General features: G+C 40.7%; 1 protein-coding gene across 1 annotated transcript in view; it reads right to left on the bottom strand.

Moving 5' to 3' along the window:
- Positions 1-12,967: 12,967 nt before the first annotated feature.
- The window catches only part of LOC103917634 (nodal modulator 1), a 31,210-nt gene continuing 24,489 nt past the window's right edge, over positions 12,968-19,688 (bottom strand). Inside the window, exons 27-31 of the mRNA XM_009324821.1 lie at positions 18,865-18,975; positions 16,858-16,959; positions 16,517-16,636; positions 15,442-15,534; positions 12,968-14,548 (exon numbers count right to left, since the gene is read on the bottom strand). Of these exons, the coding sequence (XP_009323096.1) occupies positions 14,417-14,548; positions 15,442-15,534; positions 16,517-16,636; positions 16,858-16,959; positions 18,865-18,975 (558 nt within the window). The 3' untranslated portion in view covers positions 12,968-14,416. The remainder of the gene's footprint in view (positions 14,549-15,441; positions 15,535-16,516; positions 16,637-16,857; positions 16,960-18,864; positions 18,976-19,688) is intronic.

The following is a 19,688-nucleotide window of genomic DNA, read 5'->3' as shown; positions in this document are numbered from 1 at the left end:
GCACTCAACACTAAAGATACTGCTTGGCTTACAGCCACGTCATCTCATATTGCAATCCTGAGAGAGAACATATGCACGCGAAGGATTAGGAAAAGCAATGACAGAGAGAACAGTCGCTCTGCATCACAAGTAGCACACAGGAGATGATCTTTCTTTTACATCACAGTGGGTCAAGATGAAACACTAACTTGCTTTTTCCCCCTTTTAGAAGTTACATTTTAAGCCTTGTGTGCTGCCTGAGATTCATCCATAATTATATCCTACTAAAATTCCACTATGCTATCAAGCAGCCCTAGTTTTCTTTTCCGTTTTCGGGCATGTATTATTGCTGTGCCTTTTAAACAACTCTTCTGCTTTGAGACCAAAAGAACAGGCAGGAGGTAGAAGGCAGGACTTCTGAGGGATGTCGCTATAAATCCTCAATTTACTGCATAGGAATTGTGAATACCAATTATTTACAAAGGTCTAGGGAGTACCAGGTTATACATACTGCAGAAAACATATAGAGTTTTGGGAATGGCAATATGGCTCAGCACAAATTGAGATCCACTTGGTAGTACTTCCTGCTGGAGGGCATATGTCATCACCACATGGCAAGTCATGAAAGTGTGAAATAGGATCATTATGATCTTCTGCCCCCCATTCTGAAATAATAATAATGAAAACAATCCATTCCTCACTCCTCCCAGGAACAGCAAGACTTGAAAAAGGAACAAGAATATTAAAACAAAAAATACTGGGGAAGAAAAGTGATTTTTCAAAGTTAACTCCAAAACAGTCTGCAAGCTCAAGCACTTAGCTTGCAAGTACATCTTCATTTTAGTAATAATTAGATGCCCGGTCAAAGGAAGCAGTATTCAACAGAGTAGCACTCATTTACAGCAATTGCAGCACAGTGCAAAATAGCACCTGAAGAGCTCAGACTGACCAGTAAGTTCAGAGCTGAGCAAAAGAAGGCTCAGAACACCCTTTGCAATGCGCAAGCTTTCTGTCTTACAAAGCCCAGGAGTTTACTACAGACTCTTCCTTGCTTTCCAACTCATCTCCATTCAGACACAGCAGACTCCAGGAACAGGTCAAATAAGACATGCAAGACTGCTGTTCTGTTAAGCTTTTGCACAAAGTGCTAAGCCCCATTCTTTTAGGGGGAAAGTAATTCACCATCCATAAAAGCAAACACTCAATACCAGTCAACAACACCACAGTAACTGCAGGAACTGGAAGCCAACTCTTCTGTTATTACCCCGCTGATGGCAGCTACATCTGCTCCCCCACACAGAAGTGCTGAGGCACAATGCTGTCCAGAAAAGTGACAAAGTACCTGGTGGGAAAGCCTACCTCATTGTGCAGGAGAAGGGCTTGTCTCCTCGCTGCCTCCTTCTCTGCAAACTCAGCTTGCACTGCAGCCTTCCAGGATAAAGCCTTTCTCCAGGAGACCCAGATGGAAAACCCCTCATCTCACAAGATTTAAGTCTTTTGGCTGTAAGGTTTTTTTGTTTTACAGCTTTGGGTTTCTGGGGGTTTAAGCATGGCCTTCTCCCAGGACAGGGGAAACTTCTCAGGTCCTGTTTCTGCAGGGAATTCAGTCATAGCCAGATCCCTCCACTGCTGCAGGCCCCAGCCATGCTTGTGGCTCCCAAATTGCATCAATCCTTCCCCCCAGACTTCCTCTCTCATAAGCTGAGCCTAAAACTAGGCTTCATTTCTCTGTGGGCTGGGCCTTTTATACCAGCCCACAGCCATAATTCATCTCACTAACGAGCAGGGCTTTGCCCTCGAGGCCCTTGCTCTGGGCCATACCCTGGCTGGGGAGCTGCTGAAAGGTGAACAGTCCAGTAAAGCTGCTGCCTCCAGCATAAACTTAAACAGTAGAGCTATGTAAGCCAGGTTATTTAAAAAGTGGGGAAGAGGAGGTTAGAGGCGGTGGTCCTCTGAGGTATTCATCAATAATCAGGGAAAACTTTCTCAAGCAGGGAAGGTGTATTGTTCCTCTTTGTGCATATGCTGCTGACCAGCCCAGGAGGCATTTACTGGAGCATATGACTTGGGGCTCATATTTATTCTGCAGAGGGGAAGAGCACATCCTGTAGGGGATCTTTCTGCTTTCAGGGGTTTACAGGAGCCTAGTGATGCTGCAAAAGAAATACTGCAGAGCAGGCAGAGGCCCTCTCCCCCTTTGCAAGACTGACACCGGCAGTTATTCCTGCTAACACTGCATGCACTGCACACACAGTGTCACAATTTCTCAGGAGGCTACTAGCACCCACGGTCTAAGTAATAGCCTGTCTGGTACTTCACATATTAGGAGCTGTAATAAATCTATCTGGCTTTAAAACATCCTCGTGGCTCCAACAGGTTGGACTATTCAGAGATTTGTTTTTTGCTAGTTCTACCCCCAACTCCAAATACTGCATGGCATTATTGCTATCTGCAGCTGCAGAACATGTTACTGTCGTCAGCTGAAGGGATGCCCACAGCCACCTGACTGCAGTGTGTTGTAGAGACGTCTGAGCTCTCTACAACTAGTTCCCTTCAGTGCTAGTAGCTTTTTAACCAGGGTAATGTGAAGCTACCATCCCTGATTTATTTATTCAGGTTTTCCTGTGCTGAGTTCCACACTGCAGCAGCTAATTCACAGCCCAGATCGCTGTGTATCCTAGCTTTATGTTTAAAACACCTTCTTAAGATGCTGAGATCCCCTTCACCCAGTCTAGCAGGGAGGAGTGACTGGGATCTGAATGATTTCCTACTCTCCAAATGAGTCCTTCAAGTGGTAAAGGTGGGACTGGATGTAAAGGAGTGGAAAATATTTCGGGGAAAAACTGAGGAAAGCCTTATTTATGCCCTAGCCTGGAAAAGGAAGGAAAAAATTTCCAAGCTCCAAACCACTTTAGGGATCTGGAAAATTCTTTCCTGCTCAGACCTAATTTACCTTACTGATAGATTTCCCCTGAGGAGGGTGAAGGATGAGGCAGCAAATTTCTGCAGGGAGAGAAGCTTGTTTCTCACAATGGCAAAGACATAGATGAAGGACCCCACTGCCTGCCAGGAATGCAGGTGTATCACATATCCACCTGAATTTCTCAGATTAGACAGCTGGCCTGCAGAAATGTGAGCATTCAAGAAAAGGCTTGGCTCACTGCAAAACACTCTGGGTGCTCTGGCTGGAGCCATTTGAATATACAAGTTTCTTTTCCAGGAGAAAGACCTGGCAATTTCAGATTTCTTTCTGTTACAACGTGAAATGAAAAAACATAAAAATCCAGTAAAATCAAATTTCCAGAATTTTTTTAGACAAAAACAATCTTGTTTTTATTAAATTAAAAATACTTGTTCCATTTTTTATTTTTACCATTATAGTATGAAATTTACTATATGTGATATAATAAAATGAAAAAAATATTTAAGAGGAAAAAAATGACTCTATCAGTATGTTTCTTTATTTCCAATCTTTTAAAATGTGTTTTTATTGAAATCAACAGTTCCTCGTTAATGTAATCCATCACAATTTTTTTAGATGCTTATTCCCAGTGTTAACCAGAGTACTTAGCTTCTGTAGAAAAAAATGTGATTACATGCCATAAAGTCACAAAGTATTTTCATCTGGAATATAAATGGAAGTAACCTTTCCAAACAGAATATATTAACATATGCTGGAGACCCCATTGGTTATTCTGAGACCTCTTTCTTTCAGTCTTTAATCACTAAAGCCATTATTTTAGAGTCGGTTTTACGAATGGTAGAAGGACCAATAGCTCTCATGAGAATGTGTGGGGGTTTTTCTCAATCCGGGCAAGGTCTCACAAATGTGCTATATTCTAGTAATTATTTTTTAAGCAGAAATGTCGTCCCATTCCCTAAAATGATAAACAAATCTGATTCTTCAGAATTGCATTAAGCTCCTTGCAAATGAAATAATCCTCATCTGAGAAGTACAAATATGCAGATGGCTTCACCCTATTATATCTTATTCTTTCAAACAGAAGGAAATTAGAAGAAACCAGAAACTAACAAATATCCCCAGGCAAGACTTGCAAGACCCTGAAGAAAATGGAGAAGCACATCTGTTGCTTTTCTCCTCTTGTGATGTGGAGAACAAAGCTGATACAATACACCTAAAAAGGGATCATGTAAGGAGCAAGGAAAATATTTAAGATTTACTTTAAGGAAGTAAGTTGTCAAACGCTCAGGAGAGCTGTATCGTCATGTTTTTTAAAAGCCCAGCTCTCTCTGCTCTGTCTTAAATCAATGAAGTTCAAGCTCCTGCCTTTAGGAGAAGATGCAAAACTAAGGATTTCAGTGGCAATACGTGCTTTCTTTCAGTCCCTTTTTCCCAGATCCCAGAAGCACCATGCTGCCTTCTTGAAGGTACATCCAAAGGCTTTGTCCACCAGGAGTCTAAGTGATGTGCGGGGGTGGATCCTCTAGCAGGGAGCAGCTACCTGGGGACTGGGCACTGCGATGTTCAGTGACTGTGATGTGGGTCTTGACCTCTTTGGATCTTGGTGGACATCGTATAGACTATGCACACTTGAATTTCCTATCATCTTTTATCTGTCTGATCCATTTAGACTCTAAGGCCTTTGGGCTTTAAGTAGGGACATTTTCTTACACAGGTAGGCAAGGTGTCTGGAATGATGGGGCATTAGAGCTTCAGCTTGGCTTTCAGAAAGCCTCCAGACTTCAGCTACTAAATAAAAATAACAATTTGGGACAATGTCCATGCTATTTAGCACTAAAAAATCCCAAATTTCCAGTATGTCCTTGAAAAGCAGATAAAAAATTTCCTTGCTCTTGACAAGACCTTTTTCTGAAAAGCACTAGTGCGGGTTTGGAAGCTGGGACTGTTAATGTACCTTACAGCTGTGGAGCAAGTGAGTAAGAGGGATTTTTGAGGCGTGAAGTATGTGTGAAACCACTTACTGGATGTCAGCTGTAGACTCTGACATTTAGTCTAATTATTAAAGAAAATTTTACAGCAAATAAGATTAATAAGACACAAGGAATTAGAATTAACTTAGTGAGTTTTGTTAGGTAAAGAATGATTTTAAATGCAGCTCTGCGTTATATTCACCAGAACTAGGTAGAGCTGGAGTTCAGATACCTGAGAGGTAGCAGCTTAAACAAATAAAGAAAAAAGCACACGAACCAAGGCAGATCAGAAAGGTTCTGCAGAATTGTAAACAAATTCACAAAGGAGCTGGAAGGCATCGTTCACAGGTAATGGCTCAGAGATGTCTCTAATGGCTGAACAAAATGAACCTGATGAGACAGGAAGATGTGGAATTAGGCTCTTCTCTCTCCACATAAGAGTAAAATGTAGTTTGTAAATTGGCTAACAATTGAGCATGAAACATGCTATAGAAAAGTCAGCATTGAATGACTTTGTGGGACAATTCTGCACTGGGGACATAGGAACAGCAGATGGGAAGTAGCAAAAGTCGTCTGATCTAAGCACCTCGTATGAGAAAATGCAGCAGAAGTGCCTCTCACTTCCATCAGTGCTGCCATTTCTGTGTCACATACTAGCTCTCAACCTCTGGGAACCACAGCCGGGAAAGATGGAGTCACTGGATTTCATGGTCTCTTGGTGGGGTATTTCAGAGGAAGGAAGGCTGCATAATAGCAGTGGTGTTCCTACAGCAATGGCCCAGCTTGATTTGGAGAGAATCGCTTCACATCAGCACCACTCTTCTTATGGCCAGCTTGATAATCAAAACTAGGTTAGCAGAGGACTTTTGGCTCCATTTATGCCAGGAGCTAACTCTGCCCATTCTGGGCCCTACTGTCTTTGTGCAGGTCAGGGAGAGGAGTTCTCTTTGAGTTGTCCTTCATTTTACCTAGTGATCAGCACTGCAACATTCACACCGAGGCTTCATCCTCCAGATTACCATCATCGTCACTATGGGGAGGAGGATCTACAACAATCTGAACAATAAGGTCATGACCAGTGAATGCAAATCATTGTCCAGCCTTATCTAATGCTGCATCTTGAGCACATGGAAGAGAGCTCAGTTGTCTAAGAGCACATCCATGTCTGTAGTCAGGACATACTGAATGTTTTGTTTTCAGAGTTACAAATCACCCAATATGTAATCAATGCAACTTGTCTGCCCCAGTTTATCTTGCATAATGTAATAAGCACTAACTACCATTGGTTATTTTTACAAAATTGCATTCTTTAACTTGATTTGACACTGTACTATCTGCTTCCCTCCCAGCAACAGCACACGGTACAGAGGAAATTTGATTTGGAACAGAAATCTGTGTGTTTCCATAGATCAAGGCAGAGGTATTATTTCCTGTATAAAAATTAATGAATGGAATAATCATAGACAGCATTCACTACCAGAAAGAACACAGGCTCATTGACCTAGCAATAAGCTCAGGCAGGGCTTTATGGATGGAGTTTTTCACTAATTAGTTTGATGGAGAAAAGAAACATTGCATAGTACAATGAGGAATAAAAGCGAAATAGCCAAGTATGTTTGTGCCCTCATCTTCTATCTTCTCTGCCATTTCCTTTCCGTATTTATTCAGCTGATATTTAAATGACTGAAGACTATAACAAAGAGGAAGCCTTCTAATTGTGTAGGCCATCTTTTCTTTACTGAAAAGCTGAGCTTTTTCAGTATTTTGCATTCTTTGCTGTAGAAGATCTGTCTACATATCTAAAGTGCAACAGAAACATACCTGAAGACTGAAGCTATAGTTACACACAAGTCCACATCTGAGCCTGGACCTACACAACAAACATTTTGCTGGGGCATAGCCTCCATCTCCCGGAGAGATCATGCTTGCAGCCTGGTAATAGGCGTTTGTCTACCCAGTGCCCTTGTGGCAATGGATGCAGGAAAAGCAACAGCTCATTTATGAAATAGTCATCCATTCTATATATTTAAGACACAGCAGGGAGAGCTGGTACCAGGTTTCAAGGACCAGAAGCAGAGATTTTAATTTCATAATGAATATTATATTGTTATTGTAACTCCTACTGCTTGATTTTCAAAGCCTAGATTCCCCCGACTCCTGCCTTGAGAAGCGGCTCTGGCCAGATTAGGAGGCAGATGACCCGACTTGCTGCTGAAGTGTCTGTGAGTGTTGCTGGAACATCCTGCCTCAGCATCCCAGTCCCTCAAAGGGCCTTTACGATGGCTTCCACCTTGCTTTGTGAGCTGTCGGTCAGGAATGCTGCAATGGCCAGCTCTCGTACTGTGAGACATGGCAAAACTTCCCTGATTTGGGCAAATAGGACAAAGTGTCATGAGAAGTCAGCATAAAGAGCACTGTGAGACCACAGTTCTGGGCTCACAGGACCAAAGTGTCAAGAGATTTATTTAGGTGCCTGAAAATGCTAATAGGTGTTTATTAGATATTTTAAAGTATGTAATTCTGTAATTTTTATTAAAACCCTGTGAAATAATGGCCTTGTTTGCCTAAATCCTTTTAGAAATTCCCTCTCTTAAGCACTGAAATATCTCTAAACATTGGCCTTCAGTGCTCCAGGAAGCCGAGTTACAGAGAAAGATAGCAGCTTGCTCGTATTTTAAGGAAGATGAGGAAAATGTCAGTGTGGGACAGCAGAGCATCCAGCTAAGGTGATGATCACCACTGGGCTAACCATGTCCTAGAAGCCCCTTACTCTCTTATAATGAGAAGAAAAAAAGAAAAAGTGAGCAAATAAGGATAAGCTAGGTGTCTAATTCAGCTACCAGTAAGGACAAATACCTGCATTCAAGATTAAGTCATTAAATTTATTGAATATTCATATTTAATGAAGTACAGGATAAATCTCTTGTGTTTTTATTTAGGGTTTTGTGATGTACATGCAAATCAGATTCAGTACTGATGATATTAATCACACCATCTTCCACCAAGACCTATGGGTATCTGTTGTCGTTTCACATAGTTATTAGCAGTATTCTTGCTGTTTCTTGCTAATTAGCAAGAGACATTCTTGCTAATGTCTCTTTTGGGTCATCTTCTACCCTGGCACTCACCAGAAATAAAAAGCATTGAAAGCAAAATTGACACTTCACAAAGTCCATGCATACTATAAAAAGTGAAATTCATGGTGTTATTTCCCGTCCTTCAGTCAGTGCTGACTGCTCAGAACCGCCACGGCATCGCTTACTCCATTCTCACACCTGGGCCAGAGAGCGGCAAGAAAAAATTCACTGAGGAGAAAAGTAAAAATATAAACACAATCACAGATAAGATTTATACAGCTATAAACGTGAAAAGCAACATGTGAATACATTTTTCTTTAAAACTTGTTTACTTTGTGGATTTCTGACTTTACTGTATATCACCAATTCCACATCTGCTCACCATGACTTGAGGTATCCCTGCTGGACTGAGCTTTGTATGAGCACACATAGCCGCATGAATCCTTATTAATACAAGCTTACAATACTTCAGAGCTTGTTTCAGAACTGACGCTTACTAGTTAAAGACGGTCCTTCCTTCCCTTATGCTAGAAAGAATGACAGAGAATCCCTTGTACTTGTACTCCGCAATCACACCAAGCCTCCCCAAGGATAATAGTACATACAGCTGGAGTGCAGAACAGAAGGGAAACACCATTTCTGATTTTAAATGCATAAGCAAATTTGCATCCAATTTCCATGCTTATTAAAACAAAATAATTTTTCTCTCTGCACATAGAGGGCTTCGCTCCTCTAGTGACAGAGAGGGCTGTTTCAGATGGGCTGGGAATCACAGGTGCCGGTTAAACTTTGTCAGGCCTGTCTGCATAGCAGAAAGAAAACAACCCAGGCCCCAAGCCTGCAGATGTGCGCTTAATGAACTCTTGAGTTCGTCAGCTAAGAGAAATCATCCATGTCCGTCACGCATCACATGCATTGAGGGCCTGGGCAGCACCCTCTCCCCTCCTTCCAGAAGGAACAAGCCCTATGGTACAGAATGGAGCACATGAACATGCTTCCTAATGACTGCTGTAGAAAACACTTTAATGCAGCAAACGCTAGAGACCATAGAAACAAAATAATTCCTTTTCATGTGTTTTACTCAAGCCCCTATTAGTTTCTTTTGTGCCTGAGAGTAGGAAGGCTTGGACTGGGAATTTATTGATGGTTTACCACAACCTTATGCTTTAAAAAAAAAAAAAAAAATTGTAGCTAGATTCAGTGTGGTGAGAGACCTGTGAAGCAACTAGAGTCTTCGTGATGGGGATTTAATTATTCTAGTATTGACAAAAAATGAGAATTAAAGGAGGAATCAACCTGCTGACTTCCACAGGCAGTAAAAAACAGGTTTATCTTTCACTGTTTATTGAGCTCTTAGATATGATAAATTCAGTGATGGTCTGGTGGGTGTTTAGTGCTTTATGATAATATATATTGGGCTTAAAGTAGTCATGGTCTTAGGCTGTGAAGGTAACAAATAAGACTTCAGACAGCATCACGTTGCTAAGCTCAAATATTCCCAGAAAGATGGTGGGAGAGAAGGGGGGAGAACAAGGAAAAAGTGATATTTAAAGCAAACAGAGTAAATAATGCAATCATGTTGATCCCAGTAATAGCAAACAGTTAAGCGTGATAATGGAAGTTACTGGAGTAAAGCAACAACATATCAAACATAGACAGAAAGCAATTACAAAAGGTATAATAGAAAATTGAAAGGACAAGCTAGCTGATGTAAAAAGCTCACAAAAGCTCTGTAAAACATTCAAGTGGAAAAAGTTGCACTTGTTAATAATAATCCATGAAGGCTCAGGGAATGCTAATTAGCGTAGAGCTGCTCTTCATTTATACAAGGAGGTATGGGCCTGCTCCAGGTTTAAATAAATGACTGAATGACAGAGGCTAAACTCATTGGTGTTCTTTTAAAAGTAAAAAAAATTAGAGTTCTGGCATCAGTCAATAATGCACCAGAAATAGATTTACTGGATTTTCAGAGACTGTCAGAGATTTTCTAAAGCCACCAATCTATCTGCAAGGAAAACATGACTTACCACACGTAACGTGAACCCACCACTGGGTGTGATTTGAGCCAATGCTGTTGTGCTCAGCTCAGGAAATTTCCTACCTTTCAGGCCTTTTCTACACCACTCATTTCATTGCATGTACCTTTGCAAGAAGAACAATTTAAATTACTTTCAGACTGGAAAAAATAGAAATAGAGATACCGTACAAAACAGGGAATAGGAGGAATATTAGACACCAGTCATCTCAGGGTTCAATTCCACATCCAGCCTCAGCTTTTCTGGACAAGTCAGTTACTTAGATGTCTAGTACGATTTTCAAAGCCATCTTACCTTCAAAAGCCTCAGTGCGTAGTCATTGGCAAGGATCATAGCTGTTCTGCTGTGTAAAAAGTAACCCGGTAGGAGGTGGGGAGCCTCGGTCAGTATATCAGCACATAAAGCAGTAACATTCATTCTAGAGATTTCCTCCTGAAATCCTATACTTGGGAGGAAGGGAAGCACTGAGCTGGCTGGCATGTTGGGCACTTCACCCCTGTTTGGCCCCAAAGAGATCTACAGACCCAATCTCACACTGCATTATCATTTTCCCCCTACATGTTCTTAATTAAGAAAAACAAATGAACTCTTAGCCCCAAGAATCTGATTCATACAACTATGTATCTTACATTAAATAGTGCAACTCAGCAAATATTGAAATTTAGATTTTAAAAATAAACGCAACAAAGCCGATTAACTATGAAGAAACCTGTGCTTCTCCACTCTTGCTGAGAATGCTCATTTCTCTAAGGTTTAAGTATTTTTTCTCTTGCTTTTAAGCACATTTGTTTTTTAAATTGCTGTATCTTTATTTAACATTGTTGCTTATGCAAGATTGTTCTTGGAATCTGACAGCCATCTAATAAAGATGATGCTTTAGAAACTCAGCTGAACCATCTATGAAGAAATTGTGAAATTCAGTATTAATGATCCGTTTCATTCTTAAACAATAGAATTCTGTGCATCACTGATGAGCCAACCAAATATATGTAATACTCATTGTTGCTTTTGATAGAAAAATCAAGTAACATGCAATGCCATCTTTATCCGGAGGGCCTTACTCATTTCCACCAGAATTCAGCCATTTGCCCATATTTGGCTCACCAAGCGAGTCAATCATTCTTTCACTATTGTGCCTGCAAAAAAGAACAGTAAACACTGAGCCTTGAAAGTTTTCTAGTAGGAGTCAACATCTAAATGTTAGTCCCATTCTGCATTTATTCTCTGTATTAACATAAATTAAAGATGCAACAAGCAGCTTTAACTGACATTTTCAGTAGGAAGTACTGAAAAGGCCAGTCCAACTGATACTGAAGTCTTGGTATTAAGAGCACAAAATCAATTGCAAACCTTAGATATGCAGAGCGAATGACGCCTATTCAACTCAGAAGAGTACAGAAGGTAATCCTAAACTGAATCCACCATTTCTGTACTGAAAAGCACTGTAACGCAGTCACGCTGTATAAAGATCTTTTAGAGCTACGTGCTGTATTATAGAATCATAGAATCATTAAGGTTGGAAAAGACCTCTAAGATCATTGAGTCCAACCGTCAACCCAACACCACCATGCCCACTAAACCATGTCCCTAAGCGCCTCATCTACCCGTCTTTTAAATCCCTCCAGGGATGGTGACTCAACCACTTTCCTGGGCAGCCTGTTCCAATGTTTAACTACTCTTTCAGTAAAGAAATTTTTCCTCACGTCCAATCTAAACCTCCCCTGGCGCAACTTGAGGCCATTTCCTCTCGTCCTATCGCTTGTTCCTTGGGAGAAGAGACCAACACCCACCTCGCTACAGCCTCCTCTCAGGTAGTTGTAGAGAGCGATGAGGTCTCCCCTCAGTCTCCTTTTCTCCAGGCTAAACAACCCCAGCTCCCTCAGCCGCTCCTCATAAGACTTTTGCTCCAGCCCCCTCACCAGCCTCGTTGCCCTTCTCTGGACACGCTCCAGCACCTCGACGTCCTTCTTGTAGTGAGGGGCCCAAAACTGAACACAGTATTCGAGGTGCGGCCGCACCAGTGCCGAGTACAGGGGCACGATCACTTCCCTCCTCCTGCTGGCCACACTATTTCTGATACAGGCCAGGATGCCATTGGCCTTCTTGGCCGCCTGGGCACACTGCCGGCTCATGTTCAGCCGGCTGTCGACCAACACCCCCAGGTCCTTTTCCGCCAGGCAGCTTTCCAGCCACTCTTCCCCAAGCCTGTAGCGCTGCATGGGGTTGTTGTGGCCAAAGCGCAGGACCCGGCACTTGGCCTTGTTGAATCTCATACAGTTGGCCTCGGCCCATCGATCCAGCCTGTTCATGGCTGGCGTGCACAGATCTGTCTTACCCTCGCTTTATGCAAGTGGCTCTGGGGATTTGAGAGACCACATTACTGATTTTTCTGCTTGGGTCTGTGTATCTGATTATTGGTTTCTAAATATAATCAGAGATATTGATTTCCTGGCATTTAGTTCTGCTTTAGAAAAATTATCTCACGTTCATTTTCCCCGTGTTCACAAAGAGCACCATGACTTCTCTGCCAAGTGAGAAACTGCAAGCTATAGTTTTTGCTAGGAATAAACACTTCAAAAGCAGAATAAACCTCAAAACACGGGGCTGGAAGCAAGTAGGCCACCAGTGTGCTGCAGAAGGCAAAGAAAAGAAAATTTTGAGAAGAGACGTTGGGCAAATCCTAGGTTTAGAAGCAAGCATTAAATTAGCAAACATTAACACTTTTTTCTATTAACAGCATTTCCAATGTTTAAGGTCAACCATCAGTAAGTCCCACAGCTCAGAGGTCAGAATATCTGGTACTCCCTCAAGGCACATGGACATGTGCATTCTTCCTCATACATTCCCCCAAAGTAGCAATACCTTTCTTAACATTCACCAGCTTAAAATAAAGATGTAACGAAAATGTACAATTTATTGTAAGTCTTACAACACTTTGTTTTTTCCCCATGTATTTCATCACAGCGATAGAAAAGGTCACCAAGTAGAGAGCATAATAGTTTATTAGAGCTTCATCTCAAACTCGATACATGCATGCTTTTTCAACATTCTTCATTTTTATTATGATCTTGATAGAATTTCCCTCAGAGAGATTAGAATGATCACTGAATGAAGTTTTAATTATTTAGGCCCAAACTAATGCAAAATACCAACAAAAATAGCATAAAAACTTTAGCATCCAAATTTCTAAGAATGGTAAGGTTTGTAAGCTTAAATATTTAAATGTAAGGGGACTTCATTTCAAGTACTGTAAAAGAGAAACATTGCCACTTACTGGCAGTACCAATGTCTTTGCAATATTTGTAGGCATTTATGTGCATCTTTCAAAAGCTCTATTAACCTTTATACTATTTGTCAATAAAAAGCCCCATTAACATTTAAACTGTGTATGTCCAACTGTCTACTTCAAACAAGAATCAAAAGGTAGCCTGTAAGAAATAGTTATTTATTACAGACTACATTATTGGGACTGTACACATTGGAGATTTCAAAAAGCTCACATTTCTTAAAGTAAAAAAAAAAGAAGTTAAAAAAAGTTTAAAAAAAAACCCAAATCAGTCATCAACTGGCAAAAAGGCTGCACATGGCCTGAGCAGGAGATGTGACAGCCACACGGGCGAATGGGTATCACCGACAACACCGTACAGCTTTGGAAAGACTAGTACAACCAGCTGGAGCCACTTCAGGAATACTGAAGGTCTAAAGAGATCACACTGTATATGAAACCGAAATTTAAACACCGCTTTCGCAGTAGGATCATCAGAACTTACCCGACATTAACAACTAGCCTTACTTGACATTAACAATTTGTCTTCATCAGGCAAAAACTTGATTTTAATCAAAGATAACATAATCATTGGATAAGAACTGAAATCACAGCTGTGCAGATGACAGACTCTTCAATCAAGCTGCTGAACTGGAAGTGCCAAAGACATAATTCACCAGTTCATGTATGTCCCCCAAAACTTTGTTTCAAGCACCACTGATTTAGTAAAATCCCTATGTGCTGCGTCTGTAAAGTGGGTATTTCAAAAGGTAAGGAAAAATGATCCCAAAATCTAGAGACTGAAAGTGAAGTCAAGCAGTCTACCACCACTGATTTTACAAATCATTAATGAAGACAGCATGACCTGTTCCACTGAAAGAGGAAAAAAAAAAACAAAACAAAACAAAACATTAATTGTCTTCAAGTATGGGAGATGCACTCACAGTGACAACAGAGCCATTCATTTCATTACTTTACAACAAGGAAATCTATAGACTCCATAGAAAATTTACAACCAAAATGGAGCTAGTGTGACAAACGGCGCTCATGTAGCAACAACGAAAATGTCAAGTCCACAAAAATCAACAAAAAATGTATTTTAGTGGCTTCGCTTCCTCAGGCTCCAGTTTGACAGAGCACCACTTCATGCAATCATTCCTTTCATCTCACGTCCGTCTCGTCTTCTGTTTTTTTGTTTGTCTCTTTGCATCCTCTGAGCCACCTGCGTCGGAACCTGTCTGTCCAAGAGCACGTACTCCTTGCAGTCGAGTTGTCAGCTGTAGCAATAAGGGAATAAGCTGGGGAGAAAAAAAAAAGGGGGGGGAAGCAGCTCGTGATTACAATGGTATGTAAGGTCTGAATGCTAACGTTCTTTAGACCCATGCATCCCCAAACAATCTATTGCATAAATGGCACATCTACAAAGACATCAGAAAATGGCAGCAAATCTTGGGAAGGAATCAAACCAAACTTCTGGGAATTTCTGATAATCAAAAACTAAAATGATTGTCAGTAACTTTTTTCCTGCAGTCATCTAGCCAAGAACAGCAGGTTGAGTCCTGACCCTAGCAAACAACCACTATTTTCAGTGGAGGCACTTTCAGTGACACTGTAGAAAATCCTGGAGAATCCCATCTTCTGTGCTGTCTTACCCATGTTTGAGAAGAAATCAAACTGCACAGACAAATTTCTTTTCTCTTATCAGCAAAACAGAAATGCAGTCATCAGAGAAGACTAGAAGAGCATGGCTTCTTAACAAAGACAGAGGGGGTTATATAGTAGGTAGTTATATTCCTCTTGAGAGCTTTTCACTAGGGAGGGTGTAAAGCTAAAGAGACCAGACTCGATGACTTGCAAGATTTTTTCCAGTATGATTGTTCCTGAAGCCAATAAAATAACTGAGTCTGGTTTGTTTGTTTGTTTCTTTTTTCCTGTTTGCCTGAGTTTTTTTTTTCCCCCAGAGCCATCAAATGAGAAGACAAAAATTCAGAAGCAGCACAGGAACTCACCTTCACACTACGTTTTTTTAAAGGAAGGTAATTGTCCAAAAACTTGGCTACATTGTGGCTTTTCTTCACATCAGGTGACTGCATCTCTGGATAACCACCTCAACAAACCCTCGCTTAACACAGTACGAAGTATTCATTGATAGGACAATATTTGGATAAGACAAAAAAACCCCATGACCTACCTTATCATGGTTGTAACCAGCCAACAACAGAAGCAGCGTCAGTGGTAACGCGATGTAAGATCCTTGGGCAATATCTTGTTCAGGCAGCTTTCTCTGAAAACAGTGGGGACCATGGATTTTGGGTTTTGTTTGTTTGGTTTTTTTAAACAGTCATTTCGACTATGAAATCCCTCAGCTTTAAGCAACGTCAGCAGTAGGATCGTGTGGCACGTCCAGCCCTTCCCATCTGACTTCCTTCTAAGTGCTGCTCTAAGGCTTAACTTTACCTTCAACTTCAAAGCAGTCCCCTTGATCAGATTCATTCATCTGCTACCTTCTTCCTGGGGTCTGCTGCTTTTTAAAGCTAATTCACTGTTTCACTGACAACAGTCAACCTGGTGTGCTTTGATTTACTTGTCACATGCTGCCCAAACCTCTATGATCCCAATGATAATACTATGGCAACCATACTAGCGCAAAATCTTTCGGGCAAATCTGCATCCTTCATTTATAACTGCCATTTCACGTTTCCTTCATGTTTCACTGGCATCTGAACATGCAGTGAAGCAGAGAAGAAATACATCATTTAAGTGTTACAGAACGAACACTTCACTAAATTGATTGCATTGTTCAGAAGTGCAAAAAGACACTTCTCTCTCTCAACGGAGAAGTTTTCTCCTGATGTTAGTTTGAGAACCCTTCTGCTTTACCCTCTACCTCAGCTCCAGTAACTAAAGCTCTCTTTTTGGCCTGGTGATACTTCTTTCATATACACAGAAGTCTTTAAAGGAATTCTGACAACAATCCTATCTTTCTCCTTCAGCCCCCAGTTACCGCAACCTTTCAGTTAGTGTCATGGCTACAACTTCTTCCTGAACTCCTTACCTGCCTCCCATAACATACCAGGTTATTACATCCCTTCCTGATGCCTTAAATGTGGCCAAATCCAAATTCATTGTCACTTTAATGCCTCTCATAAACATCTTTATAGTTACTTAACAGAAAGTTTGGCCAAGACCACAAAATACGTGCAGGCTATACTACCAGACATTGCCCTCAAGGTGAACACTTGAACATCTAAGTATTTTGTACTTACAGTGGGACTGAAGATCAGTGTAATGTGTTTATGATATCCAATAGCAGTGAATGAAACTTGAGGCAGGGTGTAGTCATACTGTGATTTAGACAATGTAGAATCCAGGAGCACCACATAATTCTGTGGGTAAAAAAATACAGTCAGCCTACAGCATCAGTAGCAGTCTGAGACAAAAGTTAGATTTAAAGGCAAAAGTCAGTTTAACAGGCTTCAAATCTTCTGAGACACTGGTCGCTCCAGCATGAATACAGTACTGCCGGCACACCAGAAATAACACTTCAGTGTCCTTAGGGCAAAAAAAATTGAAGTGACCTAAGCTATTTCTTCAGCAATATTCTTACCTCTCCATCTCGGAGCAGTGGTGGGAAATGGAAAAATAGGGATAGGCCTAAGTTGACTGTATGAATTGGGTTGTCAAGATTTTCACTTTTGTAGAGCTTCACCTGTGAGGGAAAGAAGAAAGTACAAACCAGGTATTTATGAGCCTGCACCACAATAGGTATTTCAGTCATCCCACATCTTAAGGGATAAAAGCACTTCAAAATTCATCATGTGTTTCATAAGCAGAAAGTTGTTAAGTGAGAACACCTGGAATTGTTCTAATCTGGGATGTGAAAAGTCACAGAAACAGTCTTTTTACAGAACTTGAAATAATTTAGGAACAACTATTATCTGACATTTTCATATATCTAGTGTATTAAAAGTAGTCTGTGCTGTGCATCAACCAGAACTGAGTAATTCTTTTAAATAATCCCAGCAGTTTCACAGAAATTTGCAGCTGGGGGTTGTTTCTATTTCTCTGATAGGCTCATTTGCTTGATTTCAATTTCTCTACACTTATTTAACAAGCTAGACATCCTCAAGCTACAGAATAGGCCTGAAGTCCTCAGCAAATACAGTTTGCTCAGAAACCAGAATAATTAAGAGGGTTATATCACAGTCGAATAAGGCTGGTAGGGGCAGCAGCACCTCCTCACATGAGGCTGCCTGTACACACAAACGTTTATCAGCCACTGCGCCTCCTCCAGGGGACACAGTAAGCAAAGTGATGGTTTTTGTGGACCACTCTGAAGCAGCCCTCTAGCATCTATACCATTGTTTGTAAATCTCTGGATCGGATATTTGCCAAGACTCAGCTCTCCTTGCAGACACAGCCCAACTAAATTCTCACTGATTCTGCCCAGTGCTACGGTGCTTGCAGTTCCAATCACAGCTCACCAGAGCACTTCCAGTTGTTTCATCAAGCCCATGCAACCAGAAGGGACCGGACTGAGGTTACAAAACCGCTCGCTTGTGTCTGTATCAAACTTAGCACATCTTTCAAAGACAAAAATTTCTGCCTTGAAAGCAAGGTTGATGATATGCACCCATCAACAGCACAGGTGCATTACATGCAACACAAGACCCAACCTCACATGAAACAGGTACAGGCTTGGATAACTTCCATATAATTAAATTTTGACATCAATTCCTGTTTGCTTAGGCTGAACTGCAAGGGTCTAAATTTCCCCAGAAAGACAGGAAGCTTGCTCAGGTGCTCTTCAGTAAGGTGATACATTTTCCCTTCACACCTGCTCTGAGTGTTGGATCCTTTGGATGTCTCCCAAAAAAACCAACAGCTTAGCAATGAAATCTTGGCAGGTGGGATGCATAACAGACTAGTCTGAAAGAAATCCAGGCACTGCATTTACATTTGTAGGTAACATTTCAAGAAGCTTTTAAACCTGAGAAATGGTACTATAACTCCTACCACACTAACACCTCTTGCAGATACTTCCAGCATTTGTATCCTAAGCCAAAAGGATCACAGGTGTTTAGCAAGTTCTTTTCAGAGCACAGTGCAGTCTTTTGAATTTTGAAAATTTCAGCTTTACTATTTGTCTCATACTCTCTCTTGTAACTGTACTTTTAAATTCATGTGTCCTATGGTATCGTTGCATTCACATGGTATCTTCTTGCTAGCAGACATGCATGTCAAAAATTCCAGGTATTTCAGGAATTAATGCAGTTCTCTGATACAGAGGACTCATTTCACCCCTGGTGTCTTGCTCTCCCTACGGACAGGGCATCCCTAATCAGGGAAGCAGACCCAGAAATTCACAGGCCAACCTGAGAAAGTATTTCTTAAAAATACTCCCATGAAAAATGGAAACATTAAAGCAAAGCAGTGAGGAACACTGGAATCTTAATTCTATCTGGAATTCAAATTCACCTTCATTAAAGTATTAGTCATAATTTGAATTGTGTGCTCTGGCTACTGAACAATTTCCAGTCACCCTGAAAAAAAACCAAAACATTGGGAAACCAATGGCAAATACACTTGAAAAAGATGAAAGGCTTGAACTTACACATAATGTGGAGAGATATTCAGAAGATGTAATTACATTTCCACTTAAATCAAATTGATTAATTTGGCGGAACGCTATAATATTAACATCACCAATGTCACTGTTCCCAACCTGCAACATAAAACACAGTCATGTATTTACCAACGGAGGAACAGTTAACAGAGGACAGTTAGCACAACACAAATATTGCTCATAATTTTAAACAAGAAGTGAATTTTGTTCTATACTAACCACATGGAAACTTGAAGGCTTTCCAATTGCAAGTACTTTTCCTCCAGAGTGCACAGCTCGCAATTACAGACTTGTGCATTATCAGCACAAGGCTGATGGGATTAAGTTAAACTAAAAATGGAAGAAGTATCAAAAGCACACATTATTTCAGAAGAGGCCGAGTTACATACACAGGGCTGCCTGATGTCTGAACATCGGTCTCAGTATTTTGCATCTGGGCTGAGAGATGCATATTACTATGCTAGGATGTTTATACAGTTGATTAATGAGGAATATGCTTATATCATAATATAACCTCATATCATAATATAACCTATATAAATATATATTATAATATATAAACCTACATAATTATATATAACCTTTATATAAAAATATATAACTTTATAGTCTTGAAAATTGTTTAAAATACAAAACATTTGTGTTTCTAAATCTGAACTCCGATCAGAGTAAGGAGGGACATTTACTCAAATAGTAACTACAGTAACAGACAGGTTACGGTTAGGCCAGGTGCCATATCAACAGTCTGGTGCCACTGAGGCTGTACATTTTTCCTGCAGGTATCTTTCAAATGCTTCTCTCTCCTGGAGAAA

This window comes from Pygoscelis adeliae, unplaced genomic scaffold (genome assembly GCF_000699105.1).
Source record: "Pygoscelis adeliae isolate BGI_AS28 unplaced genomic scaffold, ASM69910v1 Scaffold85, whole genome shotgun sequence".
In the NCBI taxonomy this organism is placed as follows: domain Eukaryota; kingdom Metazoa; phylum Chordata; class Aves; order Sphenisciformes; family Spheniscidae; genus Pygoscelis; species Pygoscelis adeliae.
Note: the sequence above shows the minus strand (reverse complement) of the source record. Positions and strands in the feature narration are given on the sequence as shown.